Source organism: Chiloscyllium punctatum, chromosome 19 (assembly GCF_047496795.1).
Source record: "Chiloscyllium punctatum isolate Juve2018m chromosome 19, sChiPun1.3, whole genome shotgun sequence".
Lineage (NCBI taxonomy): Eukaryota > Metazoa > Chordata > Chondrichthyes > Orectolobiformes > Hemiscylliidae > Chiloscyllium > Chiloscyllium punctatum.
The window spans coordinates 79,434,640-79,454,146 of NC_092757.1; the positions used below are offsets into that span (position 1 = coordinate 79,434,640).

Consider the following 19,507-nt stretch of genomic DNA (forward strand, 5'->3'; position numbering starts at 1 on the left):
TCTAACAAGGAATTGGAATCCCTTGTGAAAGGGAAGAGGGCAGCCTATGTAAAGATGAGGCGTGAAGGTTCAGTTGGGGTGATTGAGAGTTATAAGGTAGCCAGGAAGGATCTAAAGAGAGAGCTAAGAGCAGCGAGAAGGGGACATGAAAAGTCCTTAGTTGGTAGGATTAGGGAAAGCCCAAAGGCTTTCTGTAGGTATGTCAGGAATAAAAGGATGACTAGGGTAGGTATCGGTCCAGTCAAGGATAGTAGTGGGAAGTTGTGTGTGGAGGCGGAGCAGATCGGTGAGACACTAAATCAATACTTTTCGTCAGTATTCACTCAGGAACAGGACATTGTTGCCGATGTGAATACTGAGCCACAATTAATTAGAATGGACGGCTTTGAGGTATGTAGGGAAGAGGTCTGGGGAATACTGGAAAGGATGAAAATAGATAAGTCCCCTGGGCCTGATGGCATTTATCCTAGGATCCTCTGGGAAGCTAGGGAAGAGATAGCGGAGCCATTGGCCTTGATTTTTTGTGTCGTCGTTGTCTACGGGAATAGTGCCAGAAGACTGGAGGATAGCGAATATGGTCCCCTTGTTCAAGAAGGGGAGCAGGGATAGCCCAAATAACTATAGGCCAGTGAATCTCACTTCTGTTGTGGGCAAAGTCTTAGAGACAATTGTAAGGGATAGGATTTATGAACATCTGGATAAGAATAATGTGATCAAGGATAGTCAGCATGGTTTTGTGAAGAGCAGGTCGTGCCTCACAAACCTTATTGAATTCTTTGAGAAGGTGACCCAAGGAAGTGGACGAGGGTAAAGCAGTAGATGTGGTGTATTTGGATTTTAGCAAGGTGTTCGATAAGGTACCCCATGGCAGGCTAATGCAAAAACTACGGAGGTATGGCATTGAGGGTGCATTAGAGGTTTGGATTAGGAATTGGCTGGCTGGAAGGAGACAGAGGGTAGTAGTTGATGGTAAAGGTTCATCTTGGAGCGCAGTTACTAGCGGTGTTCCACAAGGATCTGTTTTGGGACCGTTGCTGTTTGTCATTTTTATAAATGACCTGGAGGAGGGGCTTGAAGGCTGGGTGAGCAAGTTTGCGGATGACACGAAAGTCGGTGGAGTTGTGGACAGCGAAGAAGGATGTGGCAGGTTACAGCGTGATATAGATAAGTTGCAGAGCTGGGCAGTAAGGTGGCAAATGGAATTCAATGTAGCTAAGTGTGAAGTCATTCACTTTGGTAGGAGTAACAAGAAGATGGATTACTGGGCTAATGGTAGACTACTTGGTAGTGTGGATGAGCAGAGGGATCTTGGTGTCCATGTACATAGATCTTTGAAAGTTGCCACCCAGGTAAATAGTGCTGTGAAGAAGGCATATGGTGGTGTACTGGGCTTTATTGGTAGAGGAATTGAGTTCCGGAGTCCTGAGGTCATGTTGCAGTTGTATAAGACTCTGGTGCGGCCTCATCTGGAGTATTGTGTGCAGTTTTGGTCGCCATATTATAGGAAGGATGTGGAGGCATTGGAACGAGTGCAGAGGAGGTTTACCAGGATGTTGCCTGGCATGGTAGGAAGATCGTATGAGGAAAAGCTGAGGCACTTGGGGCTTTTCTCATTGGAGAAAAGAAGGTTTAGGGGAGATTTGATAGAGGTGTACAAGATGATTAGGGGTTTAGATAGGGTTGACAGTGGGAACCTTTTTTCCGCGTATGGAGTCAGCTGTTACTAGGGGACACAGCTTTAAATTAAGGGGTGGTAGGTATAGGACAGATGTTAGGGGTAGATTTTTTACTCAGCGGGTTGTGAGTTCATGGAATGCCCTGCCAGTAGTAGTGGTGGACTCTCCCTCTTTATGGTCATTCAAGCGGGCATTGGACAAGCATATGGAGGTTATTGGGCTAGTGTAGGTTAGGTAGGCTTCGGTCGGCGCAACATCGAGGGCCGAAGGTCCTGTACTGCGCTGTATTTTTCTATGTTCTATAATCTGAAATATGGGCATAAGGGGTTCAACTTGGGCTTAAATTAGAAGAATGTGTTATTAAAAATTTTAAATTAGCAAAATATTAACTGTTTAAAGTTTCAGAATATACTTAAAATTGATTTTACCTGATATTGTATTTCTATTGATTCAAATGTTGGGTTCACAAATCCAGCTTGATGCTAATTGCAGTCAAGATGCTTAGTAAATGATTTAAATTCTATTTTTTATTTTAAGTGAGATTAAGTTTTGAATTTGTGTTACAGTCAATGTTGCTTATTAAAAATGTGTAAGTTATCCATCAGGTCTTCCACTTAATGGCTAGTCTATCGTAAATGTGCAAAGTAGCTTGGAAAAGTGATGATTCGCTCAGTTGGCTGGACAGTGGGCTTGCAATCTAGAGTGATACCAACAATGTGGGTTCAATTCCCACATTGACTGAGGTTACCATGAAGGTTTCTCCTTCTCAACCTTTCCCTTTGTTTAAACCATCACCAGTCATCTCACTCTAATGTGAGAGTAGCCTTTTGGTGACTTACCTTACTAGTAAAAGCAGTAATGATAGACCTACTAGATTTATTTCATGTTGCAGGTTTTCAACAAGACCAGATGTGGCAACTATTGAAGCTATATTTCAGAATGATACTGATTGTTCACATACAGCACTGATATCTGTCCGCTCAACTTCGCTTACTCGCCTCACCAGCATAATTATAGCTGAGGAAACAGGTATACTTCGTTGCACTATTAATTCAATTATAGGGTTAGTAGAAGTTTGGAAATACAATTGGAAGACTGTATTACCGTATAGCATGTTGTATTTGAAGAAATTGACTTTCAAAATCCTCCAGTCATAAAATCTAGAACACTAGCTGATGTTCAGGATGTTGCAGTTGGTGAAATATCAATTGTCTGGTTTGCACAGTGTTAACTTGTTTTAGGTCTTTGATTTAATATTACAATAAGCAAGAAAGAAGATGCAAAATTAACATAAAGAAATTACTGAGAGTGAAAATTTTCTTCCTTTTGCTTTCTACATCAGTTGATGTAGGCTGTAAAAGCTTATTATTTTGGGAAGTAGAGTCAAATTAAGACAACTTTTATATTCTCAAAAAATATGGCTTTTGGTGCTATGTGGTACCTTTCATTGGATCTGAACTTTTTAATACATTTGAAGCAGCAAATCAAACTTTGTACCTCAATGGTTTCAGATGTGATGCTCGGTAATGGAGGAAAGTGACAAGTAATACCACTTTTCATGTACAGATAAACAATGGAACATATTGAAATTCACCACCATTTTCATACAAAACAATTGGAAAAGGTCTGCAATGCAGTCATGTTCTTTCTTTTTGTTTCAGTGACAGGACAAGTGTTGCGCTGTGATGTAATGGTTGATGTAATAAGTGAAATTGAAATTATATCAACAACCCGGGAGCTGTATGTTGATGACTCTCTCTTAAAATTAACAGTCAGAGCATTGGATGAGGAAGGTATGAAGTGCACTTCATAACGCTATAAATGTGCTTTAATCACATCTATAACAGTGTACTTTGGCAAAAAAATACATCTGATGTAGAGAATATGAAAGTCACAATTTTACGAAGTTACCTAGAGAACAGATGACCAAGTCAGTCCAACTGGTCTGTGCCAATACTTATGCTGTATGTAAGTCTCCTCTTCACCCTGACTTCTTTCATCCTATTAGTATATTCTTCCTCACTTGTATCTATCTTGCCCTTTTGAGGACATTGCTAATGGCATTGGTATTAAAACCAGCAAAAAGGGCAATTTTTGGTACAAGTTAAAGATTATAGTAATGCTTACTACAATAAAGTTTTATTGCTCTCTAAGTATTGTTTTAAATGTTTTCATGTATGCATCAAAACAATAACTCTGGGAAGGGTTCACATAAGTAACTAACTATGGCAGTTAGAGATTGTAACAAATTGAAAGAAAAGGTGTAATTGTATGAAAATATTGCAAAGATTAATAATAGACTTTGTGGATATACCCATTTCAAACAAGTATGCTGTTTTGGAAAATGTAGGGGGTGATGGATGCTCAGGGGAATGTAGCACGAACAGCCAATTTTATAGTTTTGAGACTAGCTCTAATGCAATGAGGGGTACGTCGGCTTCTAAGAGGTCAATTGTGTTGGGGGATTCTGTAGTCCGAGGTACAGACAGACGTTTCTGTGGCCAGCAGAGAAAAAGCAGAATGGTGTGTTTCCCTGGTGCCAGGATCAAGGATGCCTCAGAGAGGGTGCAGAATGTTCTCAAGGGGGAGAGGGGCCAGCAAGAGGTCATTGTCCACATTGGAACCAACGACACTGGAAGGGAAAAGGTTGAGACTCTGAAGGGAGATTAGTGTTAGGCAGAAATTTAAAAAAGAGGTCCTCAAGGATAGTAATATCTGGATTATTCCCAGTGCTATGAGCTAGTGAGGGCAAGAATAGGAGGATAGAGCAGATGAATGCATGGCTGAGGAGCTGGTGTATGGGAGAAGGATTCACATTTTTGGATCGTTGGAATCTCTTTTGGGGTAGAAGTGACCTGTACAAGAAGGACTGATTGCACCTAAATTGGAAGGGGGCTAATGTACTGGCAGGGAAATTTGCTAGAACTGCTTGGGAGGATTTAAAATAGTAAGGTGGGGGGTGGGACCCAGGGAGATAGTGAGGAAAGAGATCGATCTGAGACGGGTACAGCTGAGAACAGAAGTGAGTCAAACAGGCAGGGACAAGGTAGGACTAATAAATTTACCTGCATTTATTTCAATGCAAGGGGCCTAACAGGGAAGGCAGATGAAATCAAGGCATGGTTAGGAACATGGGACTGGGATATCATAGCAATTACGGAAACATGGCTCAGGGATGGGCAGGACTGGCAGCTTAATGTTCCAGGATACAAATGCTACAGGAAGGATAGAAAGGGAGGCAAGAGAGGAGGGGGAGTGGCCTTTTTGATAAGGGATAGCATTATAGCTGCGCTGAGGGAGGATATTCCCGGAAATACATCCAAGGAAGTTATTTGGGTGGAAATGAGAAATAATAAAGGGATGATCACCTTATTGGGATTGTGTTATAGACCCCCCCCCCCCCCCCCCCCCCCCCCCCAAATAGTCCAGAGGGAAATTGAGAAACAAATTTGTAAGGAGATCTCCACTATCTGTAAGAATAATAGGGTAGTTATGGTAGGGGATTTTAACTTTCCAAACATCGACTGGGACTGCCATAGTGTTAAATGTTTAGATGGAGAGGAATTTCTTAAGTGTGTACAAGAAGATTTTCTGATTCAGTATGTGGATGTACTGACTAGAGAAGGTGCAAAACTTGACCAATCTTGGGAAGTAAGGCAGGGCAGGTGATTGAAGTGTCAGTGGGGGAGCATTTTGGGGCCAGTGACCATAATTCTATTCGTTTTAAAATAGTGATGGAAAAGAATAGACTAGATCTAAAGGTTGAAGTTCTAAATTGGAGAAAGGCCAATTTTGACAGTATTGGGCAAGAACGTTCGAAAGCTGATTGGAGGCAGATGGCTGGAAAATGGGAAGCCTTCACAAATGAGATAACAAGAATCCAGAGAAAGTATATTACTGTCAAGGTGAGGGGGAAGGCTGGTAGGTATAGGGAAAGCTGGATGACAAAAAAGAAATTGAGGGTTTGGTTAAGAAACAGAAGGAAGCATATGTCAGGTATAGACAGGATAGATCGAGTGAATCCTTAGTATAAAGAAAGTAGGCATATACTTAAGAGGGAAATCAGGAGGGAAAAATGGGGATATGAGATAGCTTTGGCAAATAGAATTAAGGAGAATCCAAAGGGTTTTTACAAATCTATTAAGAACAAAAGGGTAACTAGGGAGAGAATAGGGCCCCTTAAAGATCAGCAAGGCGGCCTTTGTGTGGAGCCACAGAAAATGGGGGAGATACTAAATGAATATTTTGCATCAGTATTTGCTGTGGAAAAGGATATGGAAGATACAGACTGTAAGGAAATAGATGGTGACATCTTGCAAAATGTCCATATTAAAGAGGAGGAAGTGCCGGATGTCTTTAAACAGGTAAAGGTGGCTAAATCCCAGGACCTGGTCAGGTGTACACAAGAACTGTGGGAAGCTAGAGAAATGATTGCTGGGCCTCTTGTTGAGATATTTGTATCATTGATAGTCACAGGTGAGGTGCCAGAAGACTGTAGGTTGGCAGACGTGGTGCCACTGTTTAAGAAGGGTGGTAAGGACAAGTCAGGGAACTATAGACTTGTGAGCCTGATGTCGGTGGTGGGCAAGTTGTTTGAGGGAATCCTGAGGGACAGGATGTACATGTATTTGGCAAGGCAAGGACTGATCCGGGATAGTCAACATGGCTTTGTGTGTGGGAAATTGCATCTCACAAACTTTATTGAGGTTTTTTGAAGAAGTAATAAAGAAGATTGAGGGCAGAGCAGTAGATGGACTTCAGTAAGGCGCTTGACAAGGTTCCCCATGGGAGACTGGTTAGCAAGTTTAGACCTCGTGGAATACAGGGAGAACTAGCCATTTGGTTATAGAACTGGCTCAAAGTTAGAAGACAGAGGGTGGTGGAGGGTTGTTTTTCAGACTGGAGGCCTGTAACCAGTGGAGTGCCACAAGGATCAGTGCTGGGCCCTCTACTTTTTGTCATTTACATAAATGATTTGGATGCGAGCATAAGAGGTACAGTTAGTAAGTTTGCAGATGACACCAAAATTGGCGGTGTAGTGGACAGCGAAGAGGGTTACCCCACATGACAGGATCTGGACCAGATGGGCTGAGAAGTGGCAGGTGGAGTTTAATTCAAATAAATACGATGTGCTGCATTCTGGGAAAGCAATTCTTAGCAGGACTTGTACACTTAATGCTAAGGTCCTAGGGAGTGTTGCTGAACAAAGAGACCTTGGAGTGCAGGTTCATAACTCCTTGAAAGTGGAGTCGCAGGTAGATGGGATAGTGAAGAAGGAGTTTGGTATGCTTTCTTTTATCGGTCAGAGTATTGAGTACAGGAGTTGGGAGATCAAGTTGCAGCTGTACAGGGCACTGGATATTGCGTGCAGTTCTGGTCTCCTTCCTATCGGAAAGATGTTGTGAAACTTGAAAGGGTTCAGAAAAGATTTACAAGGATGTTGCCAGGGTTGGAGGATCTGAGCTATAGGGAGAGGCTGAACAGGCTGGGGCTGTTTTCCCTGGAGCGTCGGAGGCTGAGGTGTGACCTTATAGAGGTTTACAAAATTATGAGGGGCATGGATGGGATAAATAGACAAAGTCTTTTCCCTGGGGTGGGGGAGTCCAGAACTAGAGGGCATAGGTTTAGGGTGAGCGGGGAAAGATATAAAAGAGACCTAAGGGGCAACTTTTTCAAGCGGAGGATGATACGTGTATGGAATGAGCTGCCAGAGGGTATGGAGGCTGGTACAATTGCAACACTTAAAAGGTGTTTGGATGGGTATATGAATAGGAAGGGTTTGGAGGGATATGGGCCGGGTGCTGGCAGGTGGGACTAGATTGGGTTGGGATATCTGGTCGGCATGGACGGGTTGGACCGAAGGGTCTGTTTCCATGATGTACATCTCTATGACTCTATGATTCAGAAAACATTAGAAACAGGAAAAGTGAATTAATGAGGATGAAGAAATTAGGGATTGAACAAAATAAAGTAAATGTTTCTATGTGTATATTATTTTTTTTAAAGAAAAGGAAGAGAATAGCTAAAATGCTGTTTGATCCTTCAAGGGTGAGACTTGGAAATTAAAGAAATTGTGAGGCTTTTGAATAAGTACAGTGAACTTTTAATTTGTATTCACAGTGGAAAGTACAAAAGCTTCGAGAATAGTAGGAAACGAGAAGCAAAGGAATAAAGAAACATTAAATCATGATCACTATCGTAAAAAGCACTGGGAAATCTTGAGGCAAAGGCTGATAAGTCCCCTGGATCTGAGATCCTGAATCTGAGGGTCTTGAAAAAAATGTAAATGGAGATAATGGATGCATTCCATGTAATATGCAAAATTTCTCTACTGGAAAGCTCTGTCGTTGGAAAACAGCAGATGTAACACTTTTTTATTCAAGAAAATGGGGAGACTGAAAGCAACAAGCTATGCCAGTTAGTCTAACACTTGTGATTGGGAAATTCTAGAATCTGTTATTAAGGTGGCAGAGCAGAATATTTAAGTTGTTTTCCGGGGGGTAAATTCATCATGGAATTATGAAAGGGACAGTATGTTTGACAAATTATTCGAGTTCTTTTCAGGATGTAGCAAGCATGATGAATAGAGGATACTAGTAGATGTGTTGAATTGGAATTTCAAAGGGAATTAAGGATTTGCCTTATCAAAGGTTACTGTGCAAGATCAGATCTCATGATGTTGGGGTGTTATATTAGCTGGAGGATTGGCTAACAGGAAACAGTCCGATAAGTGATTTATTTTCATGCTGACAGAGTGTAATTAGTGGAGTGCCACAGGCTTTGTTGCTAAGTACCAACTATTTATGATCTCCATTCATGACTTAGATGAAATGACTGTGTATATTTTCACCACATTTGCTGAAGAAATAAAGATATGTAAGAAAATCAGTGAGGAAGGTACAAGAAGTCCATAAAGGAATGCACAAAAGTTTAAGTGAATACAGCGATGAAGTATAATGTGGAAAACAGAGAGGTTGTTCACTTTGGTAGGAAGAATAGAAAAGCTTAAGATTATTTACATGGGAAGAGGGTGCTGTAGTATGAAGGAATATGTTTAGAAGAATGAGAAGCAATCTTATTGAAACGTGCAATATTCAGAGGGTTGCCAAGATGGACACTGAGAGGGTATTCCTCTCAAGGGGTTAGAATTAGGGTGCACAGTTCAAAAAAAGTTGTCTTGACTTCTAAGATTCACAGAAGGGATTTCTTTGCGCTGTCTTTGGAATTCTGATCCGTCATCTCGCATCATATGCTAGTTAGATTTTTTTTATCTAAAAGGGAATAAAGGGGAACAGATAAGAAATGGAGCTATACAAACAGTTACATCAGTCATGGTCTTAATGAATAGAAGATTAATTTGCTGGGCTAGTTGGTCTGTTCCTGTTTCTTCAGATATAATTTCTGCTGCCTGTGAATTTTGGAATCCCTATCATTTCTGAAGATAATGTACCTTAATTCTTTTAATACATGGCAATGTATAATGGAGTTTTCCTATCTATGTTTAAGGCAATACTTTTAGTAGCTTGGAAGGATTTATTTTCGAATGGAGCATTGTGAAGAATGAAGATATGGATAACATTGCTGAATCGCCAAGTAAAATTAGGTAGGCATCAGTTGGGCTTTTGAAAACTGGAAGATCACTATTTCAGTATTTTGACATAGACTAACAAATAAGCGTCATTCTTTAAAATGGAAACAGTAGTTTGATCCAATTAGATAATAGTGAAATAAGCCAACCTTACACTCAAACTGGTCAATCAGGTGAAACTGCCAAACAAGACTACTTGTGTGGCTAACAACATAAGCAGTACGTGATAGACAGAGTTAAACAATCCCACAACCAATGGATTACGTCTAAGTTATGCAGTCCTACAACATTCAGTCATAAATGGTGATGGACAACTAAACCACTCACTGGAGGAGGATGCTCCAAAGATTTCCCCATCTTCAAAGATTAAAGAGCCCAGCACATCAGTGCAAAAGATAAGGCTGAACCATTCACAGCAAACTTCAGCCAGAAATGCTGAGTGGATTATCCATTGTGACCTTCCTCCAGTGCTCCCACCATTCCAGATACCAGTCTTCAGCCAATTTGATTCTCCGTGGCTGCATTTTGGAAAGGCAAAACAGGACAGGACTTCTATACTTAATTGGAAGGTTCTGGGGAGTGTTGCTGAACAGAGACCTTTGAGTACAGGTTCATAGTTCCTTGAAAGTGGAGTTGCCGGTAGATAGGCTAGTAAAGGCAGCGTTGGTATGCTTTCTTTTATTGGTCAGTGTATTGAGTATAGGAGTTGGGAGGTCATGTTGTGACTGTACAGGACATTGGTTAGTTAGTTTTGGAATACTGTGCAATTCTGGTCTCCCTGTCACAGGAAGGATGTTGTGAAACTTGAAAGAGCTCAGAAAAGATTTATAAGGATGTTGCGAGGGTTGGAGGGTTTAAGCTATTGGGAGAGGCTGAATAATTTTCCCTGAAGCGTTAGAAACTGAGAGGTGACTTTATGGAGGATTATAAAATCATGCGGGGCATAGATAGGATGAATAGACAAGATGTTTTCTCCAGGGTGGGGTCTCCAAAACTAGAACACATAGGTTTAAGGTGAGAGGGGAAAGATTTAAAAGGGGTCTAAGGGGCAACTTTTTCAGCGGTACATGTATGGAATGAGTTGCCAGAGGAAGTAGTGGAGGTTGCTACACATTTAAAAGGCATCTGGATGGGTATATGAATAGAAAAGATTTAGAAGGATATGGGCCAATTGCTGGCTAAATGGGATTAGATTAATTTAGGATATCTGGTTGACATGGATGAGTTGGATCGAAGAGACTGTTTGTTTGTTTCTGTGCTGTACATCTGATTCCGTATCAAGACATGGTTGGAGGCACTACAGGCACTGACAACATTCCAGCAATAGTACTGAAGATTTGTGCTCCAGAATGTGCTATTCCCCTAGCCAAGCTTTTCCAGTACAGTTGCAACACTCTCATCTACCTGACAATGTGGAAAATTGCCCAGGTAAGTCCTGTGTATAAAAAGCATGACAAATCCAACCCGGTCAAATACTGCCCCATTAGTCTACTCACTATCATCAATGAAGTGATGGCAAATGTCATCAACAGTGTTATCAAGCAGCACCTGCTCATTGACACCCAGTTTGGGTTCTGCCCAGGTTACTTAGCTCCTGACCTCATGACAGACTTTGTTCAAACTCAGACAAAAAACTTGGATTCCAGAGTTGAGGTGACAGTGACAGCGACAGCCTTTGATGTCAAGGCTGAATCCGGCAGTGTAGCATCAAAGTGTCCTAGCAAAACTGGAATCAGTGGGTATCGGGGGACAAACTCTCTGCTGGCATATAGGAAGATGGTCATGGTTGTTGGTCAGTCTTCTCAGGTCCAGGACATCTGAACAGGAGTTCCTTAAGGTAGTGATCTTGCCCTGTTATCTTCAACTACTTCACCAATCACCTTCCTGCTATCCTAATGTCCAAAGTGGGGATGTTTGTGCAATCATCACAATGTTCAGCACATTTGCAAATCCTCAGATACTGAGGCAGTCTGTGTTCAAATGCAAGAAGATCTGAACAATATCTAGGCATGGGTGGCAAGTAATATTTGCGCCACATAATTACCAGGCTATGGCTTTTAAGTAAGAAATAATCGTATCCCTTGACATTCAGTAGTGTTACCATCACTGAATTCCCCACTATCGTCATCTTTGGGACTACTATTGACCAGAAACTCAACTGCACCTGTCCCATAAACAAAGTGGCTACAAGATCAAATCAAAGACTATGAATACTGCGGTGAGTCACCCATCTCTTTTCTTCCCAAATTCTGTCCATAATCTACAAGGCACAAATTAGAAGTATGGTGGAATACTTCTCATTTGCCTAGATAGGTGCAGCTCCAGCAACACTCAAGAAGCTTGACACCATCTAGAACAAAGCAACCTGCTTGATTGGCACCACATCCACAAAAATCCACTCAATGCATCACCGACACTTGGTAGCAGCACTGTGAACTATCTACAAAATGCACTGTAGAAATTCACCACAGATGTTCAAAGAGCACCGTCCAAACCCACAATCACTTCCTTCTAAAAGGACATGGACAGCAGATACATGAGAGCACCGCCACCTCGAAGTTCACCTCCAAGCCACTCGCCATCCTGACTTTAAAATAAATAGTCGTCCTTCACTGTTACTGGGTCAAAATCCTGGAATTTCCTCCTGAACAACATTTGTGGATCTAACTACAGCACATGGGCTGCAATGAGTGGTTCAAGAAGGCAGCTCGCCACCACCTTCTCAAAGGCAACTAAAGACTGATAAGAAGTGTTGGCCAGCCAGCAACATCCACATTCCATGAATGAATTAAAGAAAATTTGAGCATTAACCATATAATTTCATGTAAGTGGTTTGAATCTTGTCATTTTTCTTAGACTCGATTTTTTTTTATTCTATAATTTTCAGTGTGTGTCATGTATCCATGAATTGGAAGAAAAAAAAACTGGAAACCAGAATTTAACATTCCCATGCTGGTGGGTTTTCAGAGGTGGGAGGAGAATCATTATTTTCCCAAACAAGTTGTTTGCCACACCTTTTATTTGGCCTGCATGTGCAAGTTATCTTTCCCACAGTGTAATCACTCTTTCTGCTAACTACGTCTTCTACATGCTGTTGCTCTTGCTTCCTATTGTTGCCTCCAGCCTTGTTTCAGTTCTTCAGTCTCCTGGGTCTGTCTTCGGCTACTTTTGTTCCTAGCTCCCGTTCTGAACTTGCACTGAAGTGTCAGCCTGCATCTAGTGACAGAGATTGGTCAGTACAGGTGTTACAATACTAGGTAAACCCCTCTACTAATTTAAACTGAAAAAGCAGAGAAACTCTCGCCATAATGTGTTACATTTCAAGAGGCAAAGAACCATCCCAGGTTTCATTATTTAAAGTAACAGTTAACAATTTTTTTAAAGTCCAACAGAGAACATTAAAACCACAACTATTTACAACTCCTTTCTCTTAAACCTATCTTTTACCTCCCACTCTACAATACTGTCTGATAAATTCCCTCTTAAAGTTGTCTTAAAGTCAGTGTGGATAGAGCTTCGAAACACTAAGGGTAAAAAGACCCTCATGGGAGTCATCTACAGGCCCCCAAACAGTAGTCTGGATGTTGGAGGTAAGTTGAATCAGGAGCTGAAATTGGCTTGTCGCAAAGATGTTACTACAGTTGTTATGGGGGATTTTAACATGCAGGTAGACTGGGAGAATCAGGATGGTATCGGGCCTCAAGAAAGAGACTTTGTGGAGTGCCTCAGAGATGGATTTTTAGTGCAGCTGGTGCTGGAGCTGACCAGGGATAAGGCGATTCTGGATCTGGTATTGTGTAACGAACCAGAATTGGTCAGTGACCTCGAAGTGAAGGAGCCATTGGGAAGTAGTGACCATAATACAATAAGCTTCAATCTGCAATTTGAGAGGGAGTGGGTACAATCTGAAGTGACAATATTTCAGTTGAATAAAGGGAAATATGGAGCTATGAGGGAGCAACTGGCCAAAGTTCAATGGTTTAATACCTTAACAGGGAAGACCGTGGAGGAACAATGGCAGATATTTCTGTGTATAATGCAGAAGATGCAGGATCAGTTCATTCCTAAAAGGAAGAAAGATCCCAGGAGGAGACATGGGCGGCCGTGGCTGACAAGGGAAGTAAAGAAACATATAAGGTTAAAAGAGAAAAAGTATAACTTAGCGAAGATAAGCGGGAAAACGGAGGACTGGGAAGCTTTTAAAGAACAACAGAGGATTAGTAAGAAGGAAATACGCAGAGAAAAAATGAGGTACGAAGGTAAACTGGCCAAGAATATAAAGGAGGATAGTAAAAGCTTTTTTAGGTATGTCCAAGGCAAAAAAATGGTTAGGACAAAAATTGGGCCCTTGAAGACAGAAGCAGGGGAATATATTACTGGGAACGAAGAAATGGCAGAGGAATTAAATGGGTACTTCAGATCTGTGTTCACTGGGGAAGACACAAGCAATCTCCCTGAGGTAACAGTGGCTGAAGGACCTGAACTTAAGGGAATTTCTATTTGCCAGGATTTGGTGTTGGAGAGACTGTTAGGTCTGAAGGTTGATAAGTCTCCGGGACCTGATGGCCTGCATCCCAGGGTACTGAAGGAGGTGGCTCGGGAAATCGTGGATGCGCTGGTGATTATTTTCCAGAGTTCAATAGAATCGGGGTCGGTTCCTGAGGATTGGAGGGCGGCTAATGTTGTGCCACTTTTTAAGAAGGGTGGGCGGGAGAAAGCAGGAAATTATAGACCAGTTAGTCTGACCTCAGTGGTGGGAAAGATGCTGGAGTCTATTATAAAGGATGAAATTACGGCACATCTGGATAATAGTAACAGGATAGGACAGAGTCAGCATGGATTTATGAAGGGGAAATCATGCTTGACTAATCTTCTTGAATTTTTTGAGGATGTAACTCGGAAGATGGACGAGGGAGATCCAGTGGATGTAGTGTACCTGGACTTTCAGAAAGCTTTTGATAAAGTCCCACACAAGAGGTTAGTGAGTAAAATTAGGGCGCACGGGATTGGGGGCAAAGTACTAGATTGGATAGAGAATTGGTTGGCTAACAGGAAACAAAGGGTAGTGATTAACGGCTCCATTTCGAAATGGCAGGCAGTGACCAGTGGGGTACCGCAGGGATCCGTGCTGGGACCGCAGCTTTTTACAATATATGTAAATGATATAGAAGATGGTATCAGCAATAACATTAGCAAATTTGCTGATGACACAAAGCTAGGTGGTAGGGTGAAATGTGATGAGGATGTTAGGGGATTACAGGGTGACCGGACAAGTTAGGTGAGTGGGCAGATGCATGGCAGATGCAGTTTAATGTGGATAAATGTCTGGTTATCCACTTTGGTGGCAAGAACAGGAAGGCAGATTACTACCTCAATGGTATCAAATTAGGTAAAGGGGCTGTTCAGAGAGATCTGGGTGTTCTTGTCCACCAGTCAATGAAGGCAAGCATGCAGGTACAGCAGGTCGTGAAGAAGGCTAATAGCATGCTGGCCTTCATAACAAGAGGGATTGAGTACAGAAGCAAAGAGGTGCTTCTGCAGCTGTACAGGGCCCTGGTGAGACCACACCTGGAGTACTGTGTACAGTTCTGGTCTCCAAATTTGAGGAAAGACATTCTGGCTATTGAGGGAGTGCAGCGTAGGTTCACTAGGTCAATTCCTGGAATGGCAGGATTGCCTTACACGGAAAGACTGAAGCGACTGGGCTTGTATACCCTTGAGTTTAGAAGACTGAGAGGGGATCTGATTGAAACGTATAGGCTTATGAAAGGACTGGACACTCTGGCAGGAGGGAACATATTTCCGTTGATGGGGGAGTGCCGAACCAGAGGACACAACTTAAAAATACGGGGTAGACCATTTAGGACAGAGATGAGGAGAAACTACTTCACACAGAGAGTGGTGGCTGTGTGGAATGCTCTGCCCCAGAGGGCAGTGGAGGCCCAGTCTCTGGATTCTTTTAAGAAAGAATTGGATAGAGCTCTTAAAGATAGTGGAGTCAAGGGGTATGGAGATAAGGCTGGAACAGGATACTAATTAGGAATGATCAGCCATGATCATATTGAATGGCGGTGCAGGCTCGAAGGGCAGAATGGCCTACTCCTGCATCTATTGTCTATTGTCTATTGTCGCGAATCAATTTCAAACCCAGTTGTCATTTTTGGATATCAAACTTTCTCTGTAAATTTCTCTAGGTTGGCTTTGGTGTTCTGCTGCACAAATTTCCTATGGGCAGGTACCTTTCAGAGAGCTATTCTGCTGGTGGTCTTTGTTATCCACTAACTGTTCCAGATGTCTGGTTTTATACCCCAAAGCATCGGATTATTTCATTGGTTTGATGTCATCCCAAGCAGTAAAATTCAAAATCGATTGGACTTTGGTCTCTGGAGCATTCTTTAAACTAGCCGAATTTGAATTTGTTTTTGTTCTATGGCAACACAACTCCAGCTATTTGTTTCAACTACGTTATATTTTTAAATTGTTCAGCACACTCTTTGCGTTCAGTCAGTCCTTGCTAGCGTGTTCTCTCGCTCACTCACTGTACACACCTGCACCTTCATAACACAGGTTCTTCAGCTGCCACCTGTACCAATTATGCCACTGGATGATGCCTGGGCAATCGCAAATGCTGTACTTTACACATGTCATTTTAAAAAAAATTATATTGTATTTCTTTTATATTTGGAGATGTGAAAATGACTTCCAAAATGAAATACAAGGAATACAGTGCTGCACAAATATGGTATAGTATTTCTACCTGTACCATGGATTCTCCAGGCAAAAAATGTCAAAGATCCAAACTCCAGCTTTAAAATTAGTTTCTAAAGGGAAGTATGATAAACTTAAAAGTCATTTTACTTAAAGTTGTGACTTGAAGAAAAGCAAACTCTACTGTAACACAGAATTCATTGCTAGAAATTCAGCCCATGTGCAAGTGTAGGGAATACCCTATATTATAGCTCTCTGTTATGTGCCAACATGCCATGCATTAGTCTGTTGTGATAAGATTTTGAATGACAGTTGTCTTGTACTGTACTGGAAGTTAGTTTTTTTAGATTTACTAATATGTACACTAATAGGTTTGAGAACTTCACATTGACTCAGGTAATTGGTTTGTTTTGACAAATCATATTCAGAATTTGCCTTTAAATTTGTCAGTCTTATGATCTAACGAGTTTCCATTTTTTTTCATCAGAATAATGAAGTTTTCAGAATCCACCTATTTACCACCTGCACATATAGCAAGAATGGAAAAAGATGGACTGCAGGGCGACATCATTCTTGTATCTGGGTTAATGACTGGTACTGCTAACCTGAAAACACGACTGCAGGATGCTATATATAAGGTAATGGTTTGTTGCAGACTTTATAGTTACCAAGAAATCAGCTTTTAAATAAAGCTTAGATGCTTTTATAATCCAACTTGCCTAAGAACTACAAGGATAAAAGAGCAGTTGAGAATTCTTTACACCCAAAGGAGGGTGGGAGCCTGGAAATCCTCGCCTGAATGGGTGGTTAAGGTAGAAGCTCACAATGTTTAGGCAGTACTATATTAGGCTATTGGCCAAGAGCTGGAAAATTGGATTAGTGTAGTCAGATCTTTATTGATCAACATAGACAGTGGCTGAATGGCTTCCTTTTTGAGCTGTAAGCATCAACGAGTCGACCAATCAGAGCCTAACTACTTGGTCTGAGAACTAATATAAGCAATTAACTATCTTGCTGCATTGCCGTGCCGATTAGATTAGATTACTTACAGTGTGGAAACAGGCCCTTCGGCCCAACGAGTCCACACCGCCCCGCTGAAGCGCAACCCACCCATACCCCTACATCTACCCCTTACCTAACACTATGGGCATTTTAGCATGGCCAATTCACCTGACCTGCACATCTTTGGACTGTGGGAGGAAACTGGAGCACCCGGAGGAAACCCACGCAGATACGGGGAGAATGTGCAAACTCCACACAGATTGTCCAACCAATCTGCATCCTTTTCTCATGCTCTATACGTTGGAGTCCCTTTTTAGCAAGCTGTTTCTTGTGTCCTAGTTCTGATGAGTGCAGGCCAAAAAAACTTCATTTTCAACTACCTATCCACATTTGGCACTGTTTTTTAAGTTTTGTAGTACCAGTAAATTATCAACGCACTTTCCTTGTGTGCATTAAATCCTTTCAATGTTGTACCATTATTTCCTAAAGTCATACTGTTACAACCCAATGGGATAGCCTGCCATATATGGAGCCATACTGTTCCCGGACTTGTACCAGATGTTGTTTTTTGTTTTAAACGGGTACACACCGTATCCCCAGTATCCTGACTTTCAGATGAAGATTGAGAGAAAGAATGGACCAGGTTTATGTATAAAGCAAAAATTATTATTTATTACAAGTAATTCTACTATAACCACAAGTAAACAGGTACAAACCACTGATGTATTATACTACTAATTAAAACTAATTCCCTTATAAACTCGCTCTTTACTTACATGCACACTCTGTCATACACAAGTAGGGAAAATAGACCAGAACACAAGAATAGAATTAGGCTTTTTGGCCCATCAAGTCTGCTCTGCCATTCAATCATGGCTGATATGTTTATCGATGCCATTTTCCTGCCTTCTCCCCATAACCGTTGATAAGGGGACACAATCAAGAATTTATCTCTCTCTCTCTTAACTACACTCCAGTGACTTGACCTCCACAGGTCTATGCACCAGTGAGTTCCACATATTAACCACCCTCTGGCTGAAGAAATTCCTTCAGTTCTAAAGAGTTGTCCCTTCAGTCTGAGGCTGTGCCCACTGGTCCAAGTCTCTCCTACTAGTAGAAGTGTCTTTTCCACGTCCCCTCTATCCAGGCCTTTCAATAATCTGAAAGTTTCAATCAAATGTGCACACCCCCAAAAAATAACTGGGCAATTCTTCTATCACATGCAAAACCCACAGTCCTCAACTGCTCCTCCTGTGACAATGACCTTCATCCCTGGGACTAATCTTGTCAACTTCCTCTAACTCTCCTTCAAGGCAAGTGTATCCTTCGCTACAGAATTCAAACTGTTCACAGTATTCCAAATGATGTCTGACCAGACCTTACAGAGCCTCAGCAGTACATCTCTGCTCTTGTATTCTTAATCTTAAGAGAACCCTGAACTAAACTTCCAAGTCCCTTTGTGCTTCAGACTTCCGAAGGCTCCCCCCATTAGAAAATAGTCCAGGCTCTATTCTTCCAATGAAATTACATAACCTCTCATTTTTCAACATTGTATTCCATCTGCCACTTCTTTGCCTGCTGTCCTATCTTGTCCAAATCCTTCTGCAGCCTCCCTGCTTCAACATTACCTTTTCATCCACCTTTGTGTATTCAACTGTGTTGCAGTGAGGAAATGCACTTAGTGCAAAACTGTGAAAATTAGCGAAAAATAAGATTAGAAGAACCAGCAATCTACCTTGAAGAAAATGCCCCTGACCAGATGCATCAGCAGAAGAGGAGCCAGAGACTAGTCTGATCTTGCGATATGTATATATGGAATCGGTCTTCACAAACTGACTGATAGAATGGTTATGTTTTCATGTGAAATGCAATGCGTAAATATACATTTTGAATAAGCCAATTTATTCATGAATCCAGCAAAAATTTCAGGGCTAGAGTGAGTTGGTGTAGCCTTTCTGTGGAATAAAAATGCCTTGTGAGACAGAAAGCCAGAGTCACTCAGACTACCAAAAACCCCAGTGCCATTATTTCCAGTCTGCAGTGATTCATCGTCAAAAGGAAAAACACCAGTATAACTATTAACTTTGGCCACATGAATGAAATATCCAGAAATTTCAATACTCTCAACAAAAGATCATTCAGAATGTTCAAAAAATGTTGCATATCCATTTCAATTAATGGAGAGGAAGGTTATCTATTATGTGAAGGCATTTTTATGGAACTGAAAGCATCTTATCTGATTCAGAGTTGGATCTTTATGATGCCACAGCCAGTATGATTTTGGATTAATTTAGTGAACTCTGTGTTGGATGCTGAATCTAATGAATTTGACGCTTTTAAAATATTACAATTGTGGTTCAAGTTTACCTTGTAGAATTATTTTATTAAATAAAACATTGATTTATTTCAAGTTATGCAGATTTACATTTCAGAATTATGATCACCTAGACACAAACAGCATTTAGCTTGTATACTTGGCTGATAAGTGAAATGTTTTTAATAAAGGCTTTTCAAGTCTTCAAGAGTAAGGATT

General features: G+C 41.3%; 1 protein-coding gene across 1 annotated transcript in view; it reads left to right on the top strand.

The window, feature by feature from the left end:
• The window catches only part of LOC140491205 (nuclear pore membrane glycoprotein 210-like), a 187,561-nt gene that overhangs the window by 7,156 nt on the left and 160,898 nt on the right, over window positions 1-19,507 (top strand). The window contains exons 2-5 of the mRNA XM_072589184.1: window positions 2,569-2,705; window positions 3,338-3,469; window positions 9,183-9,279; window positions 16,460-16,610. Coding sequence (XP_072445285.1) covers window positions 2,569-2,705; window positions 3,338-3,469; window positions 9,183-9,279; window positions 16,460-16,610 — 517 coding nt within the window. The remainder of the gene's footprint in view (window positions 1-2,568; window positions 2,706-3,337; window positions 3,470-9,182; window positions 9,280-16,459; window positions 16,611-19,507) is intronic.